Source organism: Malaclemys terrapin, chromosome 3 (assembly GCF_027887155.1).
Source record: "Malaclemys terrapin pileata isolate rMalTer1 chromosome 3, rMalTer1.hap1, whole genome shotgun sequence".
NCBI classification, from domain to species: domain Eukaryota; kingdom Metazoa; phylum Chordata; order Testudines; family Emydidae; genus Malaclemys; species Malaclemys terrapin.
Window position 1 is genome coordinate 106,908,935 of NC_071507.1, and position 21,434 is coordinate 106,930,368.

The following is a 21,434-nucleotide window of genomic DNA, read 5'->3' on the forward strand; positions in this document are numbered from 1 at the left end:
TCATGTTTTGGGCTACCAGAAGACTTAGCTCTTTTACAGTACTTTTCCTCTTGTCAGAAGTAGGAGGATCCTTGGAATGGTCTTGGTGGAGAGGCCAAAGCTCAGAACCTTGGTGCAATGTGGTTGCTTTTCACTGAACCATCCACAGAATCTGTGTGTGGAGTCATTGTAATGGGCCCTTTGAGGATCATATGAATGTAGGGGGATCCTACAGAGGTGTAGAACCAACATTATAGTTTCTATACTACCACCCTTCCTGCTACTGGCATGGCAGTGTGTTTGGGGGAGGAAGAGGAAGGTGGGCATGGCTAGGGTTTCCCCACATACTGCTGGAGCCACTGGCAGCCAAAGAACTTAACATTGGAAAATCAGCCAGCCAAGACTTAGAAACAGCGGGTATGTACCATGTGCTGTAGTCGACCCCCTTAGAGCTATTATTGTGTTCAGAATCTCCACTGTCACTAAAATGTTTCCAGTTATTGTGACTGTGAAGCAAACTTCAAAAATGTGAGCTGAATGTCACCAATATGAAGTTGTCTATGTGAGTCTGCAGACTCACATAATAGTAGCTCTGAGAGGTTTGAACTGCTCTATTCATCTCCATGAGGTGTTAATTTGGATTCCCAGCAATTATACTTTTAAATGTCTACACTATTTACCATTTGAATCCTCATGAAAGAAAGGAGAGAGGGAGGGGATCACAGTTCTGGACAACTTGCTGTGAGTGACATGTAAAGCTAAAACAGAGCTCTTACTCTTACCCCCAAGTCCTCCCCACTACCTCCTTCTTTGATCACTGGACAACCCCACCATTCTGCCTGTCGTTCAGGTCTGAAACATGGGCATCCTCTTTGACTTCGACCTCTCTCTCTAGGTCCTCATGTCTAGGCTATGTCTCAATCTTGCCAACTTTTGCTGCTTAACATCTCTAAGATACAACATGTGCCATCAGTCCATGTGGCTAAGACTCTCATTGTCTCAAGTACTGCTGTAACATCCTTCTCTCTGGCCTTCACAAGTGCATCCTTGCCCTGCTTATATCCATTCAGAATGGTGCTGTGAAGATAATTTTCCTAGCCTGTTGTTTTGACCATGTCACCCTTCTCTTTGTATTCTCTCACTGACTCCCCTTCTCAAGTGCATCAAACATAAGCTATTTGTCCTCACTTTCAAGACCTATCCCTGCCTACCTGTCAACTTTCATTCACTATGAAAATCTCTGCTCCTGGCTCCAATCAACCATATCAGTCTCCATCGTCCACTTGTTAGGTTTTCAATCAGGCACCTTTGTGCTTTCTCCCAAGTGCCCCTCATGTGTGAGAAGCTCCCCATAAACATCTTCAAAGCTATTTCATTATCCTCCGTAAAATTCTCCTTTTCCATAATGCCTACAAAAAATGTGACAAAAGATTTTGTCAGCGTTTGTTTGGTTTTGGTGTGTTGAGATGACTGCCTATCATTCTGACCTCGTTGTTTCTTAGTACTCCCGCATCGGTCTGTCAGTCTAGTCATCTGTCTCTCATTGTACGCATTGGTCTGGTCGATGCCAGAACGTTAGGTTGATGTAAATCACCTTGTCTCAACCAATTTATGTGTCTACACCAGGGGTGGGCAAACTTTTTGGCCCGAGGGCCACATTGGGGTTGCAAAACTGTATGGAGGGCCAGGTAGGGAAAACTGTCTCCCCCCCCAAACAGCTTGGTGACTGCCTCCCTCAGAACCTCCAACCCATCCAACCCCCCTGCTCCTTGTCCCTTAACCACCTCTTCCCGGGACCCCCCACCCCTAACTGCCACCAGGGACCCCACCACCTATCCAACCCCCACCCCCGCTCCTTGTCCCTTAACTGCCCCAACCCCTATCCACACCCCCGCCCCCTGACAGGCCCCCCTGGGACTCCCACGCTTATCCAACCCCTGCCCCCCCCCCGAATCTCTGCCCCATCCAACCACCCCCTGCTCCCCATACCCGGGATCCCCTGCCCCTTATCCAACCCCCGACCCCCTTACTGTGGTGCTCAGAGCAGCAAGTCTGGCCGCTGCGCCACCCGGACGATGCCAGACACGCTGCTGCGCTGCCCTGCAGGAGCGCGCAGCCCCGCTGCCCAGAGGGCTGCCCGTGCGGCGTGGCTGCAGGGGAGGGGGACAGCCGGGGTGGGGCCGGGGACTAGCTTCCCCGGCTGGGAGCTCAAGGGCTGGGCAGGACGGTCTGGCCCGTGGGCCATAGTTTGCCCACCTCTGGTCTACACTTAAGTTTGTCTCTAGCCAACATAAGCACACTGTTAGAGCAATGCAGTAAAACCATTTTGCTGAATGGTATGGAGCCCTGGTCGACCTACTGAGGCCAACACAGTGCAAGTGTAGACACTGTGTGACCTGTGTCGACCCTAACAGTCCTTCAGCAGCTATTCCACAATGCTCCCATCTCTGCAACAGTGACTGATCTGGTTACTATTGTGAACTCCACTGCTCTGGGGAGTCACAGAGACTGGAAGCCACCCCACCCCTTTAAAACTCACGTGTGTGTTTAAAAATGCCTATTCCTCATTGTCCACCTTGGTGAACACACCTAGTAGCTCATCCCTGTTGTGTGCAACTGCCCAGTGGACTATGCTGGCTCCACACACTAGACATGCTTCTGCCTGGAGTAGACACGGAAGCATTGTATCTCTTAGGCCTGTGGGAAGAAGAGACTGTGGAGACACAGCTACGGACCAGACATAGAAAAGTGAAGTTCTACAAACAGATTATATGGGGCATGCAAGCAAAGGGTTATGACAGGGATCAACAGTGCCGTGGGAAAACCAAGGAACTTTGCCGAGGATACCACAAGGCCAGGGAAGCCAACAATAGATCTGGTGATGCACCACAGACCCGGTGAGACAATGAGCTTCATGCCATTCTTGGCAGAGACCCCACCAGCAGCCTGCAGATCACTGTGGATAGCTTGGAGGACCCTGAGACAGAGAACCCTGCCGTGAACAGCGAGAAGAGGGAGATGCGGCAGAGGGCTGCAGCCATGCTACAAGCCGGAACCTGTTCAGAACTCTGCCAGTCTGGCCAATCCTGCCTGAGAAGCATGGATGAGTTTGATGAAGGGGAAGGGGCGTTGGGTAAGTGTGTATGCATTTTTCCTTACAATCTTTAAATTTAAAGAGGGCACCTAGCCCATCCCTGTGTTAATAAGACACAGGTATCAATCCTTCACTGTTTCACTCATACGAGAAAAGATCGAGGAACAACAAACAGGCAGAGTTCTCATGTGCTTTTTATTCTCCTATTGGGTTAGGTAGGCAGATGGGCTGTGTAGAGCACTTCATTTATTTATAGAGGGATGTTCCTTTTATCCTCCTGAGAGATCTTGATGAAACTTTCATGGAGATACTCTGCAATACTCTTCTGAAGATTAGGAATGGCTGTCTTATTTCTTCCTCTGAAATAGGACATTTTCCCATGCCATTCCTCAATGAGTTTGGCTGGCACCGTAGCAAGAAACAGGCAAGCAGCATACAGGCCTGTGTGACTTTGGGATGCCAGTAGCAGCTGTGTTATCTCTGCCTTAATTACCTTCCCAAGTGAGATATCAGCTAAAACCACCACCACCTATGGAAAATAGTGCCATTTCACTATACCCGTACCCATGGAAGAATAGGGAACTGAAATTTTATTGTTTCATGCAGCAGAAAATTCTTCTCTTCACTCATCTCAGTGGGCCATACTGACCATGGCTGGGGGGAGCGCAGTGCTATCCTGAGGCGCTCCATAGCTGAAGTGTCAATAAGCATTTCTTATTAAAAGTGTTTATGCGGGTAAGGGAAGGAAATTTTAAGCTTAACTTTCTCTTTCCGTTGTGACTGTAAATCCAATGGTACATCTGTCTGTTATCAGCAGCTTCAGGCGTGGCAGCCTTGAGGGATGCCCCCTCCACACCCATAGAATGCCTGACTCTGATGAAATAGAGAAAGAAGAGGATTAGGGAAGACATGGTTCAGCAAAATTCTACAAGCCAGTGCTGCATTGGACCGTGAACAAAGGATTGGCAGGGCCAGGATGACTGACAGCATGGAAAGGGAAAGAGAGAACAGGAGAGAAGCCCCTCAGGATAAGAAGAGAGAAATGCATCAGGACATAATGAGTCTTCTCAGGCATGACACCTAAATACTGCAGATACCAGTTGATCCCCCAGGTCCAAAAATCCACCTGTTTCAATCCTTGGAGAACTCCATGGCCGCTTTTCCCTGCACCATTGCATGATGACTTCCACCGTGGATTGTCCAACTCCAAAATGATTTCCCACTGACTGGTCGCCATTTGGTCTTGCTGTCTTCTAGAATGTGATCACCACTTGCTTTTCAGCTGTCAATGCTCTCATTCTGGTTTCCATGCACTGGAAAGCTGAGGCAAGATTGGCACACGGATCCAGGAATGTGGTCTTCCTCATTCTGAAGCTCTGCAACTACTACTCGTCGTCCCAAACCTGCCTGTGTTGCAGTCCCACCAATCAGTGCTCATTTCTTGGGGCCAGAAACGGTGCTCCACTGTCAGCTGCTGCTCCATGAATGCCATCAACAACCTTGAATTGGTTCTTACTATGTCCCACAGCAATCTGTCCTAGAAGAAACTGTCATGTCCCCCATTATTGTAGTATTTTCTGTGGGTCTGCAAATACCAGAGGATCACATGTTCTGTATTTGCAACATTCATGGGAATAGAGCTCTGTGGCTCTGTGCTTCAGTCAGAGGTGGCAGACACTGAAAAGTGCCACCTGGATTTGTGGGATTTTTTTTTAAAGTGTGAAAATTATGGAATACGGATGGCATTATGGAATGGAGTAAGTTACATGCTGGGAATTTGACCGGTAGCTCCCAGAGATCCCTGCGTGAGTAATTTCTACCCCATAACACATTGCGAAAATTTCCCGAAAGGCGTTGAACCAAACCACAGTGTGTAGCGCACTGTGATACCTACCTGAAATAGATCGTACTTTGCATCAACACAAGCACTCATGCTCAGTATGTGCAGTGCCAACACAAGTAGCCAAGTATGCACATGCTGAAGCAATATACAAACTCTGGTGACTGTATGCCAATATAACTTGAATTGACTAGTTTGTTTTGTAGGCATGGCCTTCTATTGTAATCTCCTTGGGGGTAGGGACCGGCTTTTGGGTCTTTGTTCGTACAGCCCCTAGCACAATGGGGTCCTGGCCCATGACTAGGACTGCTAGGTGCTATGGTGATACCATTTTTTAAAAAAATCTAATTTTGGTTTCATACATGGGTGATGTTTCAGAGTACCACCACATTCCCACCCCTCCCCCAGTCAAGAAGGAGCCAAGTCCAAGGAATCCAGCAAATCACCTGGGCATATTTAAGCCTCACAGAGGGGAGGAGGAGCTGAGCTCTGAGAGCTGCACAATCATATTTTGAATATCTACACATCCTACTGTAAAGGGCACCTCATTTTGGCAATTTACATGGGTAGAACTTATTTTGTTGGCAGAGGTGGGAAAAGTACCACCACTTTTTTTTTTTCCAGTCCAACCCCCTTGGCCCAGCAAATAATCAACCCAGAATTAAGGAAATGCAAAGACAGCTTTTGTACCCACTGTGCAGACCTGGGTATTCCTTTGCCATTTCCAAAGGTATGGGCTTAAGTATTTCTCTGTACTATCAGAGATAAAAGTGCCATTATGAAAGCCAGGAAAGGGAAGGGTTTGAGGGAGAACATGGGACATGCAGTGAATAAGTGCGCAGTGCACTGATGCCTACTTTGAATACAAGATATTGAGCTAGTATTATTTATTCAGCAGAAAATTCATATGTGAGGTATGGGAAATTTTGTCTGTTATGAAAGTAATTGCCAAACTCAGACTATTTTTTATTTTTAGCTTGGCTACAAAGAAATACATAGGTGCCACAAACTATAGAGAGAAGATTCACAGTACCTTAACACCGTGTGGGACATTTCTTTTTTCTGGAAGTGAAGATGGGATAGCATATGTTTGGAATCCAGAAACAGGTAACCAATCAATTATTTTACAATATTAGGCCAGGTTGTCAAGCTCTCTAGAAGAGCCTTCTTTAAAAAACCAACCAAAAAAAAAAAAACAACAAAAACCCCTTTTTCATGTAATAACTTTGGTGCAAAATAAAAATTTAGGCTGCTGTCCTTACGTCTATAAATGTAAGGTCCATCTTCTATATCAGTGTTATTAGTTATATGCTCTGAATTAAAAATTATATTCATACGGGAATAAATCTCAATCACAGGTAGTATCTCAGGTTTCTAGTAGTAATTAAACACTTCTAATTTGGTCTTTTGTTCAGTTGTCCTTTCCATATATGATACCAAAGTATTTGTGTATTCAGATTAAGACCCTGTTCCAAAGCCCATTGAAGTCAGAGTGTCTTTCTGTTAACATCAGTGGGCTTCGGATCAGGCTGTTATTAAGAGCTGTTTATTTTACTTGCACAATTGATTGATTGAAGACCTTTAATAAGTGAATGATCAGTATATATAGCCACCTGGATGTAGGAGTACTAGGCTTCATCATAAATTACCCTCAAAACTGGATAATTCCCACATAACTACTAAAATACAAAAGAACTCTGCTGGACAAAGCGCAAGCAAAGCACAAATAAGAGATAGAGAATTTCTTGTCTAAATTAACCATATTGTACTGTGTGTAGCAGAGAGGAAATTAAATGTAGTGGTTAGTAACAAAAGTTTGGTTTTGTTGACTTTCTGCTTTGTTCTTTTATATCAGGTTACAACCTAGATATTTAAAACATTTAAAAACTGGCATTTAGGCAAGCAGGTCTGTTCTGAAGATTTGCTTTGAAGGCATCTTCATCAACCAGGGTTCAAAACTACCTACACATCATTGCACGACTTTCCCAGTACCTATCAAAAATAGGTGGAATGTAGGGAGAGAGAGAATTTGTAAATAAAAGCCCTGAGCCTAAAAAGATTTATGCATGTGTTTAACTTTATAGACATAAGTTGTTCCATGGAGTTCAGGATCTGGGCCAAAACTTCTATGAAATAGTGGTGTGCAAAACTTCCATTCCCATTGGTCAGTATGACTGAAGCCCATGACTAACATAACAAGCATTTTCCCAGAAAGATACAAACACATATTATGGTTATGTGCCATTTAATATTTTTTAAGTGGATAGTGCTTTCCAAGTTATAAACTAGTTTAAAATACAAAGGTTGAAGTCCTCTTCTCTAAGATTTTGGTAACATAAATATAGTATAGAGACATGAGTGGATATTATAAAAAGTTGCAACATTATCATGTCAAATTTTTATGACAGTACAAATTAAGAACTCTATTTTTCCTTTTATAGGTGACCAAGTAGCCATGTATTCTGACCTGTCCTTCACATTTCCAGTTCGAGATGTCGCCTTTCATCCACATGAACACATGGTGTCATTTTGTGCTTTTGGTCAAAATCAGCCAATACTTGTGTACATTTATGATTATAAAGGTACTGTAGAGCATTTCTCAATGCATAAGAATCTTGGTAGCTGTTTGTTTAGCTTTTTAGAAGTGACTTGCAAAGGTTCTTTTTTAAAAACAAACAAACAAAAAACAAAACATCAAAACCTGCATGCAAGAATTGTGCTGAAATCTCTAAACCAGTTTAAGATCAGTACAGAATTAGCTTCAAATTTACCTTTCTGTTGTTATTTTGCATGTCTGAATTCCAGACTTGTCATCACTTCCCTCTCCAGATCCTACCCTCAGCATCATCAGCAATCTATGTTGTGCTAGTGATGTCATGTCAATCATTAGAACCCTATGTCAGTCTTGGGCTGGATTATGGAGTCAGGCAAACTTACATTTTCTCAAAATATACATAGTTTAATGAAAACCTTAATGTTTTACGCTTGATGGGATATAAAATAATTTTTAAAAGCTGTATAGAAATGGTTTAATTGTTGAGGAAAATCTAGGCTCACTTGGTCCTCTGTAGGCAAACTCGCATCTGCAGTGGAATTCCATGGCAAGTGTGTTATCATCAGGGATCCTAGAAATCTGTTTGTTTTGGAAAAACATGGAATTTGTGTTTTTACAGAGAATCTTTGAATTTTTACATTTTGTGAAAAAACAAAAACATATACAGTAGAACCGTGTTTATCAGAGCCTCTGTTGTACAGCTCACTGTATTAAGCAAACCGGGGCTGTCAGCCCTGGGTGGTGAGGTTTGGGTGGCCAGCCCCAGCAGTGGGACTCCCTATTGTGGCTAGGGAAGCTAAAAGTTCAGAGTTTCATTTTAATCGCAGAACAACATGGATTTGTATGGGTTTTTATTGGAGAATTTGGGGATTTTTATCACAGAAAATGAGATCCCTGGCTAGCACTAGCATAGAGTTAATTGTAGACTTAATTAGTCTTTTAAAGTGGTAGGCTTCTTGATATTTAAATTTTGTTGGTTACTATTCAGTAGTATCACTGTTTTCTTTGTTGAGGATGTTGTTTCAATTGTCACGTTTCATCTTAATGGCAGATATGACAAAGGTGTTGTGACAAAGTTCCTCCTCTATCTTGGTGGGTCCTGTGCTTATTGGCGGATTTTCTTGCTTCAGAGATTCACCATGTGGGTTGGGGAATAGCCCAGAGACCTTCCCCTCTGGAAGAACCCACAGTCCAGGTCAATTGAGAGGTTTGGGGGGAAACTCTGGCCCGCCCTCTACTCCGGGTTCCAGCCCAGGGCCCTGTGGACTGCAGCTGTCTATAGTGCCTCCTGTAACAGCTGCATGACAGCTACAGCTCCCTGGGCTACTTCCCCATGGCCTCCTCCAAACACCTTCCTTATTCTCACCACAGGACCTTCCTCCTGGTGTCTGATAACGCTTGTGCTCCTCAGTCCTCCAGCAGCACACCCTCTCCCTCTCAGCTCCTTACGCCTCTTGCTCCCAGCACCTCACACTCACACCACAAACTGAAGTGAGCTCCTTTTAAAACCCAGGTGCCCTGATTAGCCTGCCTTAATTGATTCTAGCAGCTTCTTCTTAATTGGCTCCAGGTGTCCTAATTAGCCTGCCTGCCTTAACTGGTTCTAGCAGGTTCCTGATTATTCTAGTGCAGCCCCTTCTCTGGTCACTCAGGGAACAGAAAACTACTCATCCAGTGACCAGTATATTTGCCCTCTACCAGACTCCTGTACCCCACTGGTCTGGGTCTGTCACAGTGTGTATATAATATACTATGCAGATATATATATATATTTACCTTTTTTCTGTTTACATCTGCTGTAGTAATAATTGCATTTTGTGCTGATAAAGATGAATTGTTAACACAAAATTTTAAAATTTCCTTTTAGTTGCTGTCTTGATAATATAGAGTGAATAATTAAAAAAAAAATGCAACACACTTACTAACCTTATATTAAGGTTCAAATCCTCCATCTACTGTACTGACATGATTTTACTGAACTAATTACATTGAAAGAATTAATGGTCAATATTAAATGCTAACTTTTAGTCAACTAATAAATCTATTCTGTTTGGCTGACTAGAGAACCACAGATAATTGTTGGTTTCAGAGTAGCAGCCGTGTTAGTGTGTATCCGCAAAAAGAACAGGAGTACTTGTGGCACCTTACAGACTAACAAATTTATTAGAGCATAAGCTTTCGTGAAGTGGGCAGTAGCCCATGAAAGCTTATGCTCTAATAAATTTGTTAGTCTCTAAGGTGCCACAAGTACTCCTGTTCTTTTTACAGATAATTGTGTCTCTTTTATTAAAAATTGATTGTAGGCCTGATTCAGGAAAACATTTAAGCATGTTCTAAAATCTGTCCCTGTTCAGGAGAGCACTTAAGCATGTGCTTTAGTATTTTCTTCAACAGGGATGTTTTCCTAAATTGGGGCCCATCACAGTTCTGGAAAGCACTCTGCTTTGTCTGTACAAAGAAACAAAAACTATTATTTCCTGCAAGTAATTCATATTCTATCATGTCAAATAAAAGCTGAGAACTAATTTGCATTATAGCGACATAGATATTTGTTAATATGCATATAAATTATATTAATAAAGGTGAAGAAAATTAGCTATTTGAAATCTCTAAACAAAATTACATTCTTGAATTGGACAGGTTTCATAGCTGTTTAACTATGTACCTACTGGAAATTCATTTTCTATGTAATGGAAAACGTGGTTGAGTCTTGAACAATCAAACAGGATCACACTGAGACTATATTGGTAGTTAAAGTCATTGGTTGTATTAACAAAGTTACTCATCTTTTCTCATCAGTAAGCCATTTTATAGGTTGCGGTCTTTTGGGCATAATCTGCATGACATACCAGGGTACAATCCAGACTGAGTAGCCATATCACCTCTGCCCTCGAACCTCGGGTGCCCTTTAAAATGCTTTGCTGCTATAGCCTGCAGTCTGCTCACAAAAAGCTTCCAGCATGCAAGTCACTCCCAGCTATGTCTGTGTATGTGCTGCAGCCAGCCACACCTTCAGTCTTACCAGCCTTGATTATACTGCAGGACGACCCAACACATCCACAGTCTTAGATTTCCTCCTAGAAATGTGTATCCTGTACTTCCCAGCCCTCTCTTGGACAATACAGGTTTATATAAGATCTGTTATTGCTTTAATAGAAATAGTATGCATTCACCTTGTTACCCCCAAATGGAGTTTCACAGACACTTCAATGTAAACAACTGGATTAGATAAACCATGAAACAAGTTTATAAACTACAAAGAGATTTTAATTGAATACAAGTAATGAGGCATAAAAGTCAGAAATGGTTACAGGGAAAATAAAGATGAAATGCAACTGGTGCCTAACTTAACAAGCTATGTTAAATTCAAATCAGAGTTTTCTCATCACATGCACTAAGCAGTCTTACTGACCAAACTTCTTAGGTTAGGACCCCTTATACAGTTCAGTGGCTGCTTCCTTTGTCCCTTCTGGTGCAGTGAATCGAAGGAGAGGGAGAGGAGGGATGTTTGTACTTCCTTTTTATAGTGTTAGCCCCTCTCCTGAAAAACATTTCTAACTGAGGTTCAGGAGACAGTCTATAGGGAGGGATGTTCCCTGCTGCTTTTTCCTAATGTGTTGGAGCTTCTTTTGTTTCTCTTCCTGCTTGATGGCTCTGTTTACTGCTTAAATGCAAATTAAGTAGCACATATTTCTTTGTTTGAGCCAGACTTGTTTGCCAACCTCAGTTTGGAACATGTGTGAAGAACAACATACAGTGGAATCGTATAACTTCGCATACAATGTTGCCACACACATTTTCTCAGAACAGTAATGACCAGCAAATTATGAGTTTTCAGATAATACCTCACAAGGCACATGTTGCACAAAGATTATTACAATAATGTGTAGGGTGTGGACACGGGTACGTTCTGACACAGTCTGCTAATAATTTTTTGTTCCTTTTTGGTTAAAAATATTTGCTTTGCTTTCAGAAGACACTTTTATTGCATTGGTGTTAAGGAGTTAATCATATAGTAATATTAATTTTAGTCACTGGTACCATTTTTAAGATTCCCATCGTTCCATAGTTTGGCTTAGATCAGCTGGTTTAAAAACACCCTTTAATGTTTACAATGGGCAAATTTTAAATAAGGAATGCTGAAATCCTTTGTCTCCTGATGAAACAATCTAGAAACTGTAAAAGTCGTGTGTGTGGTTAAAAGGCAACTGGGCTCAACTTTTATCAAGCTAATACCAGTTAACACTGGTACCTGGCAGCTAGCCCATGTGATTGTCTAATTGGACCCTAATGGCCCTGCAATGAATATTGCCAAAAGCCTTTTCCCAAAACCTCAGGTTCCCAGCCCCTAAGCTGTTTCGCTGAATATCTCACGCTGCATGACTAGGCCTGCTCCTGCAGGATATCTCCTGTGCCTAAATGTGTTCAGTTGTCAACTTTAGAAATTTTTCTCAAAGACAATTCTCTAGATGAGCTCAGCGCTACTGGGCTGGAAAAACCTCCAGGCAACCTTAGTAGAAGAAGCAGTGAGGCTACAGAGAGAAAGAAATAGCAGTGTCTAGTGGCAGAAAGAAATAATTGAATTACAAACTCAGGGTCTTCAGTCTAAGTTGCCCAAGAGTTACCACTTGGTGACCTCCTTGAGCACCTGCTGGACTGGATCCAGCAAGTTACTAACCTCAACTGAACTAGAAGCCTGCATTTTAATTTAGTCGTCATACTTCATCCTTTAGTTTGTGTTTTTCAATTTTACTTTTCCTTAATTGTATGGAAAATGGACCTTTTTTAAAATAAAAATGGTCTGCAATAGAGCCCTTGTTTATCCAAACCCATTTCTGAAAACATTCAAAATATCTCTGGAGATATTTAAGAGTAGGTTAGATAAATGTCTATCAGGGATGGTCTAGACAGTATTTGGTCCTGCCATGAGGGCAGGGGACTGGACTCGATGACCTCTCGAGGTCCCTTCCAGTCCTAGAATCTATGCATCTATTAATCTTTTTTGTGTATCTTGGTAGTTTCCTAGACATGAATTAATTACTGGTACATAATCTCTCCTTTATCTCAACCTGGGTTTATTTGAATAAATTTTATTCCCTTCTTCCAATTTGGAAAAACAGTATTCTTCCCTATTGCTGCTTGCAGTTACATTAATCAGTTGTAATCTATACTATTTGTGTGTTTTTAAAATATATATATATTGCAAGCAGCAATAGGGAAGAATAATATATATATATATATATATATATATATATATATATATATATATATATATATATATATATATATAATATATATATAAAAATAAATAAAAGAATCGGAAGTTAGAAAATGTATGATTCGCTTGAATTCAATGCCAGTCACCTACTTTTTTGAGTTGTGTAGGACAGCTTTATTAAGGTCATATTTTACTAATATTTTTATCAAGAGAAAACTACTGCTGACTAAGGGTTGTGATGAATCAGCTCAGTATTACAGAATGTTGAATACCAGTAGTGGGAGGAAATCAGACTTGTGTGTGGGGAGAGGGAGAAAGAGGGAATTCTGGAATCAAGACATGAGAAAAGCTGCTCTTTTTGGAGATCCTTGAACAGGGATGATGTGGCAGGAGATGGACCAGCAGAGAGAGAGAGAGAGTGTGTGTGTGTGTGTGTGTGTGTGTGTGTGTGTGTGTGTGCGAGAGAGAGAAGAGAAGAGTGGCAGAAGGGAGTCAGACCTACATAAGTGTACTCTAGCACTGGGAAAGAGTGGCAGTGGGGAACCTGGCACATAGGGCCAGAGTCTTTTGCATTGTTAAGCATGGCATGAGGGGATTTTCTCTAAACTTTACATTTGTCTTTCCTGGTAGCACCTTTATCATAAATTTTGATAGAGATTCAGTGGAACCAGAGCAGGCATACGTAACAATAGCCAGCTGAATTCATTGTGTTTTGGTAACTGAATACTAATACTACACTATTCCTTATATTCTTACACTAACTGAACTTAAATTGTAGATTCATCACATCCATAGTATTGGCATGTTCAGAATACCTAACTTTTAAATTATTTTGCTGAGGGTTTTATATAATTTACTCTTTTCTTGTTCATATGTTGTATGCACTGATGCCCTATATTTCTAGAGAGAGCTGGTAGTGATCCCTATATTTAGGGTGCTTAACACTTTCCATTGTTAAAGATTCTTATGATTCTTTTTTGAGAAGCTCCGAACGTCTCCATTGTTTGCAGAAGGACTTTGAAATTTGGCAGGGAAAAAGCCCTCAGGCTAGAAAAGTTCCTTTTCTTTTTCCCATGAAATGCCATTTGGGTTTTGCTGAGTTGCAAACTGTTTAAAGTTGTTACTTCCCTTTTCTTGCTTATGTTCCTCAGAAGAACTTTCACAGCATACCAAAATAACTGAACCTTAATTTTCTAAAGAACTAGGCCCACACCCTGGTAAAGCATCAGTAGCAGATTTAGTGGGAACACCACGGAGCTGCCAGAGCAGCTGTAGAAATGGGGTGGTGAGAGACTCTGGCTGGGGTCACCCTCCTTTGATTATCCCAGGGACGCAGCACATTGCCCTGGCAATCTGTTCGCCTTTCTAGGAGTACCATGTTGGACAGTAACCCCCACCGTATGGGGTGTAGGGAGTATTAGAGAGTGCTAAGTTGGGCAGGCTTCTCTTGGACCCAGCTCATGCTGCCATGAGGTCATCAATGCTTCTCCCTTCCCAGGGAGAACAACCTACTCCTTTTAACAGCTACTGTAATTAGACCTGTAGCTCAAGTGACAAGTCTGTCCAGTAGTGAAAGTTCAGGTTTCAGCCCTGATAAGTGAGATGTGATATAGGGTTTGTTACATAGTGAGACCTAATGAGATTTAGTTCTATTGTATTCCTTTAAAAATACAAAAACCCTAAATTACATACAAACAACCCTAAGATAAGAAGTAATTTAGATTTCAAAGTCAAGAGAGATTTATGGTTGCCCATGCAACTTCAGTTTTGCACTCTTGTATGCATTATGATATAGTCTTTAATGGCAATAATCACATACTATTCTTTTGCCACAAGATCTCTTCCTCATTGCATGCACCAAAGGACAGAATTAAGGTCGCCTAGGTAATTGTAAAACTGGCCTTTTTTTTTTTTTTTTTTTTAATGGAGATACACCTATCTCCTAGAACTGGAAGGGACCCCGAAAGAGTTCAGCCCCCTGCCTTCATTAGCAGGACCAAGTACTGATTTTTCCCCAGATCCCTAAGTGGCCCCCTCAAGGATTGAACTCACAACCCTGGGTTTAGCAGGTCAATGCGCAAACCACTGAGCTATCCCTCCCTCTTAACTCAATTATGTAACCTAAATAACTTTTTTTTAATGTAGGGTTTTTGTATATAATTTCTTTATCTTGTTCAGCAAAGTCTTAGATTTAATATGACCTATGAACTCAGTGTGGTTTGTTTCATGGAACTACTAAGACTTGACCTAAAATGTTAATGTTGATTATTTCTGCAGTTGCACAGCAGGAGGCTGAAATAGTAAAAGATCTCAATGGGTCACTCGCATCAACAACACCCAGAGGGCCACAAATTCTTAGCAATTCTTCTCATATTTCTGCACAGAAAGATTCAACAATGTCTCCAGCAGATCAATTTGTCAGTGTTGCAAGAGTATCTATGAGAATGCAGAAAGTGAAGCAGAAACTTGACTCTGTTATGGTATGTCAAATTTATTTATATTTCCAAGCAAATTGTAAAGTCCTCTCATACAATGCCTATATTCTATATAGCGCAAGCACATATTACAAAACATCTGTACATTGTTTGTAGATCTATTCTCCTTTTGATAAATGAATATAACTCCCATTATTGTCAATGCACTTATTGTGTCTGTTCAGAGACTAGATCATGTAAATATAAGTTATTTTTGGTATCTCTTTTTTTAACCACGCATCAGTGACTACAGGTTCTTTTGGCAACACCCAGTAGCATTAATGTGAATTACATATCTACATATCCTGATTGTTTTTAAGGGATCAATCTTCATCATATTTTTGCTTTTTAGAAGATAACATTTGGTGGCATTCACAATTCAGCTAGTCACGTCTAAGATGTACAGCACCCCCAGAAAATCCTTTCCTAACCTCGGTAATAATAATAATATTTCCACTTAAAGTATAGGCAAAAAATAGTCCTGTCTCTAAGTTACACAAGGAGTATTAATACTAACTAGAGGCAATTCTTGTGTGCTTGATACTTTTCAAGACACACAATACCTAACCTTGTATGGGTAACAGTGCCTTCAGATTTTAATCTAATACTGTGCCTAGATACATATATATGACACACTTCTACTCAACTATGGTTAATCAGAGATCAATAATTAAATCTGAAAAACAAAGTTCTACCGATATGTAAATATTCTGATGTAATTGGAGGCAAAAAAACAAATTATACAGCTACCATATGTTTCTGCCAAAAGCGAATGACATCCTTGTATCAGAATCAAGAAAAGAACTTTGCAAGTCTTGAATGAACACACATAATTAAAATTTTTGGCATTACTTAAAAATGACAAATGTTTATACTATGTCTCTGACAAGTTACATACTTATGCTATATCTTTCAAAACTGTAAACTCACATGACTAATACTAATTCAGAAATATTCATGTAATTATTAAACAGTTTTTATGGAGGTTTCATTTTTTAATTAAGATGCATTTGCCAGTTTGACATCACTAGTACTTAAATTTTAAAATAATTGCTTGTTATAGAAAATTTACTATTATTTCACCTGCTTTTTCTTTTAGTAATCATTAAATTGAAGAAACTTGTTAAAACATATATTTGCACATAAGATCATGTTTACTTGAGTGATAGGAAGTTAAAATAATTATGGTTGGATGTTTTCTATCATTAAATCTCATTATTACTTAAATCAATATCTTTAAATGTGATTAAGTCCATGTGTATCCTGATAATCTACTTTATGTATGCATTAAAGGCTAAATTTTTTACCATATGTCTGAATTGTATCTACAACTTTTGCAGATGCATACACAAACTACCCAGTTTTCATACATCAATGAGCTTTTCATACATAACTTGCGCACACCTGCATTTTGCCTGTGCAAATTAGGCATCTACATTGGAAAAATTAACCACTTCGGCTCAGTGTTGATCTGATTATATATAACAGGGATAGGAAACCTATGGCATGTATGCCAAAGGCGGCACACAAGCTGATTTTCAGTGGCACTCATACTGCCCGGGTCCTGGCCACCGGTCTGGGGACTCTGCATTTTAATTTAATTTTAAATGTAGTTTCTTAAACATTTTAAAAACCTTATTTACTTTACATGCAACAATAGTTTAGTTATATATTATAGACTTATAGAAAGAGACCTTCTAAAAACGTTAAAATGTATTACTGGCACACAAAACTTTAAATTAGAGTGAATAAATGAAGACTCGGCACACCACATCTGCATGGTTGCCAACCCCTGATATATAAGCATATATCCTTTTCATTCCTTTTTGTGTCTTCTTCATTCCTGGAATATCTTCTGCATGAGCTCTGAAGAATCATTTTCAGTCATGTTGTGGCCACTACCTTCTGTGCCACTCTCTTTGTACTCAGTCCATCTTGCTTCTCTCCTGTCAGGAGGGGGGCATTAGTGATAAAGCAAGAAGCTTCCTTTTCTCCCCTTTTCCCCATGGCAAAGCATGCAGCCTTGGAAGCATTCCTATCCTTTGTTAGCCCAGAGAATGGGAGACTAGAGCAAAGAACTGAATCTTGGTCCCAGCTTTAGTAGTGCACAGCACTAGTACTGGATCAAGCCAGGCTATATTTAGTAAAATGAATTACTGTATATTCTCTTAAGCTTAAAAGAGACACCGGAATTTTCTTTGTGAATCAAGTGTTGATGGTTGACCTCTGCCTCTCAGAGAAATAGGATTGAACTACACTATAGTAAATCTTGGCAGCACTTACTATTTATCTGTGCTTCAGGGGATTAATGTTGATAATTTATATTATCTCAATTCAGAGTAAACTTAAGTGACAAAACATTTAATGCCTAAGTGTTCGCCTAACATAGCAAGTCACTAAAAAATACTTTGTATTGGATTTCTCTATTTATATAGTAAAATTCCCACTGTCCGCTAGCGGCAAAAATACCAATTTAGCATTTTCATTATCAGAAGATTGTGTAGTATTTCTCACTATGTGGTTGTGGGGAGGAGATTTCATACTATTACCTTAGGGCTGTGAAATGACACTTTTAAAATATCCAGAATTAAACTACTAACTTCATTGATATCATTTTAGAAGTAAGAAAAGCCTAGTATTTTACAGCACTTGTAACAAGTCCATTTTAGTTCCTTAGTGATGGAGTCAGCTATATATTGGCTGAGATACCTCTGATGCCAAAATACTCCTGAGCAATATTCCCCCCCCCCCTTTTTAATGCACTTTTCTCAATACTTTTTTTTTTTTTTGAAATTTTTATTGAAAAAAATTGTTAAAATGATAACTGAAAATTTTCATTTATTGAAAACCTGCAACCAGTACAGGTTTTAAGGCTTTTAAGAGCAGTGACAACAGAAGGTTAGGATTTAAAATTAAGAGATCTCTCCTTTGTACAAACTGTAAAAATCGTTGTGGTTTTTGTGGTCTTCCAGCATATACTTACCTCAGAGAATCTTTAGTATGAGAGAAACTAGGAGCTTTTTACTTCAGGTGACTTCTAATCACTTATAATGCTATGAATTAACACATTATTCTATATGACTACAAAATCTGATTTTGGAAAATCCTTCAAATTATCCCCTTACAGAATATACTTGAGATGTAAAATCCCTACTGGTAAAATCCAAAAATTTATAGAATTTGTGCCAATATGCCTCTGAAAGAGTACGTAGCCTTTTGAACAAAAATTTGAAGCACTGGTGAAACATGATACTGATAATATCTAAGCCAGTGGTTTTCAACCTTTTTTCATTTGCGGACCCCTAAAAAAATTCAAATGGAGGTGCGGACCCCTTTGGAAATCTTACACATAGTCTGCAGATTCCTGGGGTCTGTGGACCACTGTTCTATGGTAATGACAACCTTTTGTGGACCCCATAAACAAAGTCTGTGGACTCCCAGGGGTCCACAGGTTGAGAACCATTGATCTAAGTGATCAAGTAGAAGAAGCTGGCAACTTGTCCTTTTTGTCTGCATTAAAGACTGAGGCAGATCCTCAGCTTGTGTAAATTATCATAGCTCCATTGCCAGTTTACTGAGGATCTCCCTCCACACCCTCTCCCCTCAAGGCCTTCTCTCATTTAGTACATCCTGGAATACCTTGCATAACAACTTTGGCTTTGAATTCAGATCAGAACGATAGGGGTTCTCATAACAGCTATTACAGGTTTCCATGTTGAAAATCTAATGCTATTTGTAATTAGAAATAATAAACTGTTTTCACCCCAAATTTAAAACATTGTAAATCCACAAAAATAGTACAATAGTAAAAATAGTACCCTACTACTTATTAAAGGTAATTGAACAATATGATAGATCTTGGATTAAACTCATGTTTATAACTCATTATGAGAACTATGTTCTAAATTCCTATGTTTTATTTCTAAGTTTCTGTTTTGCTAGATAAGGGTGTAAATAGATATGGATGAGGAATCCTACTGTAAAGATGTGTTTATCTTTTAATTTTTAAAAATTGTTCTCCAACATAGTTTAAATACTTCTAAATGCTCCCTCAGTAGAGAACAGGATGTAAAATGGATTTTAATAGATTCCCACACCTAAAAGGATTAATGCACACATTTATTAAATTTATTTTACCTAGACACACAAACACTGTAATGGGACAACTCTGCCTTAATAGGTTCTCTTGGCACCCAATCTAATTACAAGGTAATACTCTACAAACATACTGCATATAGTCTGCAAACAATCAAATATCTAAATTAGTAAAATAAATATAGGTAGAGGGGAAAGCCTGAGGTGTTAAAACAAAAAAGACAGAGAAAAGACTTATGAGAGACTTGCAGAGTTTATTTATAATTAGACTTTTTGTAATTGATAATAGGTTGGAGAGGGAAAGCATTTCTATGTGTGACATTCTATGTGCTGAACAGCTGTATCCCCTCAATTCTCCAACCTGAGATACCTTTTTTTACACTACTGTCCTGTGAAAGTGACCTTTTCTGGTCTGCTCTCACACAGCGTCTAGCATGTAAATTACTCCCAGCTGTATTATATATGAGTGCTCTAGCCAGTGACTCCTGAATTATATTACAGAGCAACACCAGCAAATTCCCAGTCCCAGACCTGTCACCAGAAATGTGCATCTTGTACTGCCCAGTATTCTCCTGGACAACACAAGCTCATAGGAAGTCTGCCATTTCATTATTAGAAAATTATAAGCATGAACCTTGTTATCTCAAATTGAGTTTCCCAAGCACTTCAATCCAAACACACACTGGTTTAGGTAAAACAAACAAGTTTATTAACTACAGAAAGATAGATTTTAAGTGATTACAAGTAATGAGGCATAAAAGTTAGAATTGGTTATGAAGAAATAAAAAGTAAAACACAAACTAATACCCAACTTAATAAACTAAGTGAACTTAAAGCAAAAGGGTCTTTCTCATCACATGTTCTTTTGCAGTCTTACTGGCTGGATGCCTTTTAGCAAAAATGCCTCCCGCAGTCCAGTGCTCCTTACCTTGTCCTTCAGGCATTGTGGATGTTGTGGGCAGAGAGAAAGGGAAGAGAGATGATTTGTGTCCTCTGTTCTCACTTCTTATAGTTATTTCCCTCTTCGAAAATTATCTCCAGCTGAGGTTCAGGAGACAGAAAGTCTGTGGGATGGGAACTTCCAGCTGTTTCTTTACCAACATGTACACTTCTCGCTTGCACTCTTTTTCCTGACAAGAATGGCCCTTTAGCCAGGTAATAGTCCATTTGATTACACTGACACCTGGCTGAGATGCTGGCTAGCCTTTAGTCTCTGGGGAACTGGTTTGAAGCTGTTTTCCTAAACTTGGAACATGTCTTACACAGCAGAATTTTATAACTTTACATACAATGGTGCCACACATATTTTACCAGGACAATAAAATTCAGCAGATTACGAGTTTTCAAATGATATTTCAAGGCATACATTGTACAAAATGTATCATAGTCCTGAAAAGGGGATTAACATAAAGGTACAGACTGTGACACTATGTAGGCATTGTGTAGTTGGTTGTGGTTTTAGGTGTTGTGTTTGTTGTTGTGGTTTTTTTTGTCATTTACTAGTTCTATTTCTAATCTGCGTGTTTCCAGTTGTCAGTAGGATGCACAATTGATAAGGGGTGTTTGTATGCAAATTGAGTATATGTGTCTTTTTTCCCCACCAGCTGTGGATTTTGTCCATGCAACCTGTGATATGTAATACAATTTTTGGAGCCCTAAACAAGCTGAAAATGTTTCTTTCAACTAAGGGGAAACACCACATAGGATATGACATAAACTTTTCCTTCCCAAATAGTTTCCATTAAACAAAAGAATGCAATGTAGTGCAGAGAAGGCAATGCACTTCAAACATGACTTGAAGTGCTAAAGTAAACAGAAAAGAAATATTGTATTTGAAAAAAAATTAAACAGTTTATTGCAATATAATTTATTGTGCCTAATATAGGATTTAATAGAACCCAACTCTTCTAATATTCACAGGAAAGAGATGTTGTGACTATAATAAGATTAAATTTATTTTTAATTCGTCAATATGTGAGATGTACAGGACTCTTTTAGCTACAAAATTCTGTAAGCATCATGTTCTTTTTTTAAGGTGTCAGCCAAACGTAATTTTGGAATGGTAACTCTACAAAAATAGCACAAAGGCACAAATTTACTTTAAAACCATGTGTTGTTAAATTAAACAACTAAATAACCAACTTATGTTTTCACTTTTATTTGTTTGACATCTCATCCTT

The 21,434-nt window shown here is 39.7% G+C and overlaps 1 protein-coding gene across 4 annotated transcripts in view; it reads left to right on the forward strand.

Annotated features, from left to right (window-relative positions):
* Positions 1 to 21,434, forward strand: part of AHI1 (Abelson helper integration site 1) — a 185,800-nt gene that overhangs the window by 50,640 nt on the left and 113,726 nt on the right. For all 4 annotated transcript variants that reach the window (XM_054024126.1, XM_054024127.1, XM_054024128.1 and 1 more), the window contains exons 16-18: positions 5,890 to 6,020; positions 7,355 to 7,495; positions 14,963 to 15,165. In XM_054024126.1, the coding sequence (XP_053880101.1) occupies positions 5,890 to 6,020; positions 7,355 to 7,495; positions 14,963 to 15,165 (475 nt within the window). The remainder of the gene's footprint in view (positions 1 to 5,889; positions 6,021 to 7,354; positions 7,496 to 14,962; positions 15,166 to 21,434) is intronic.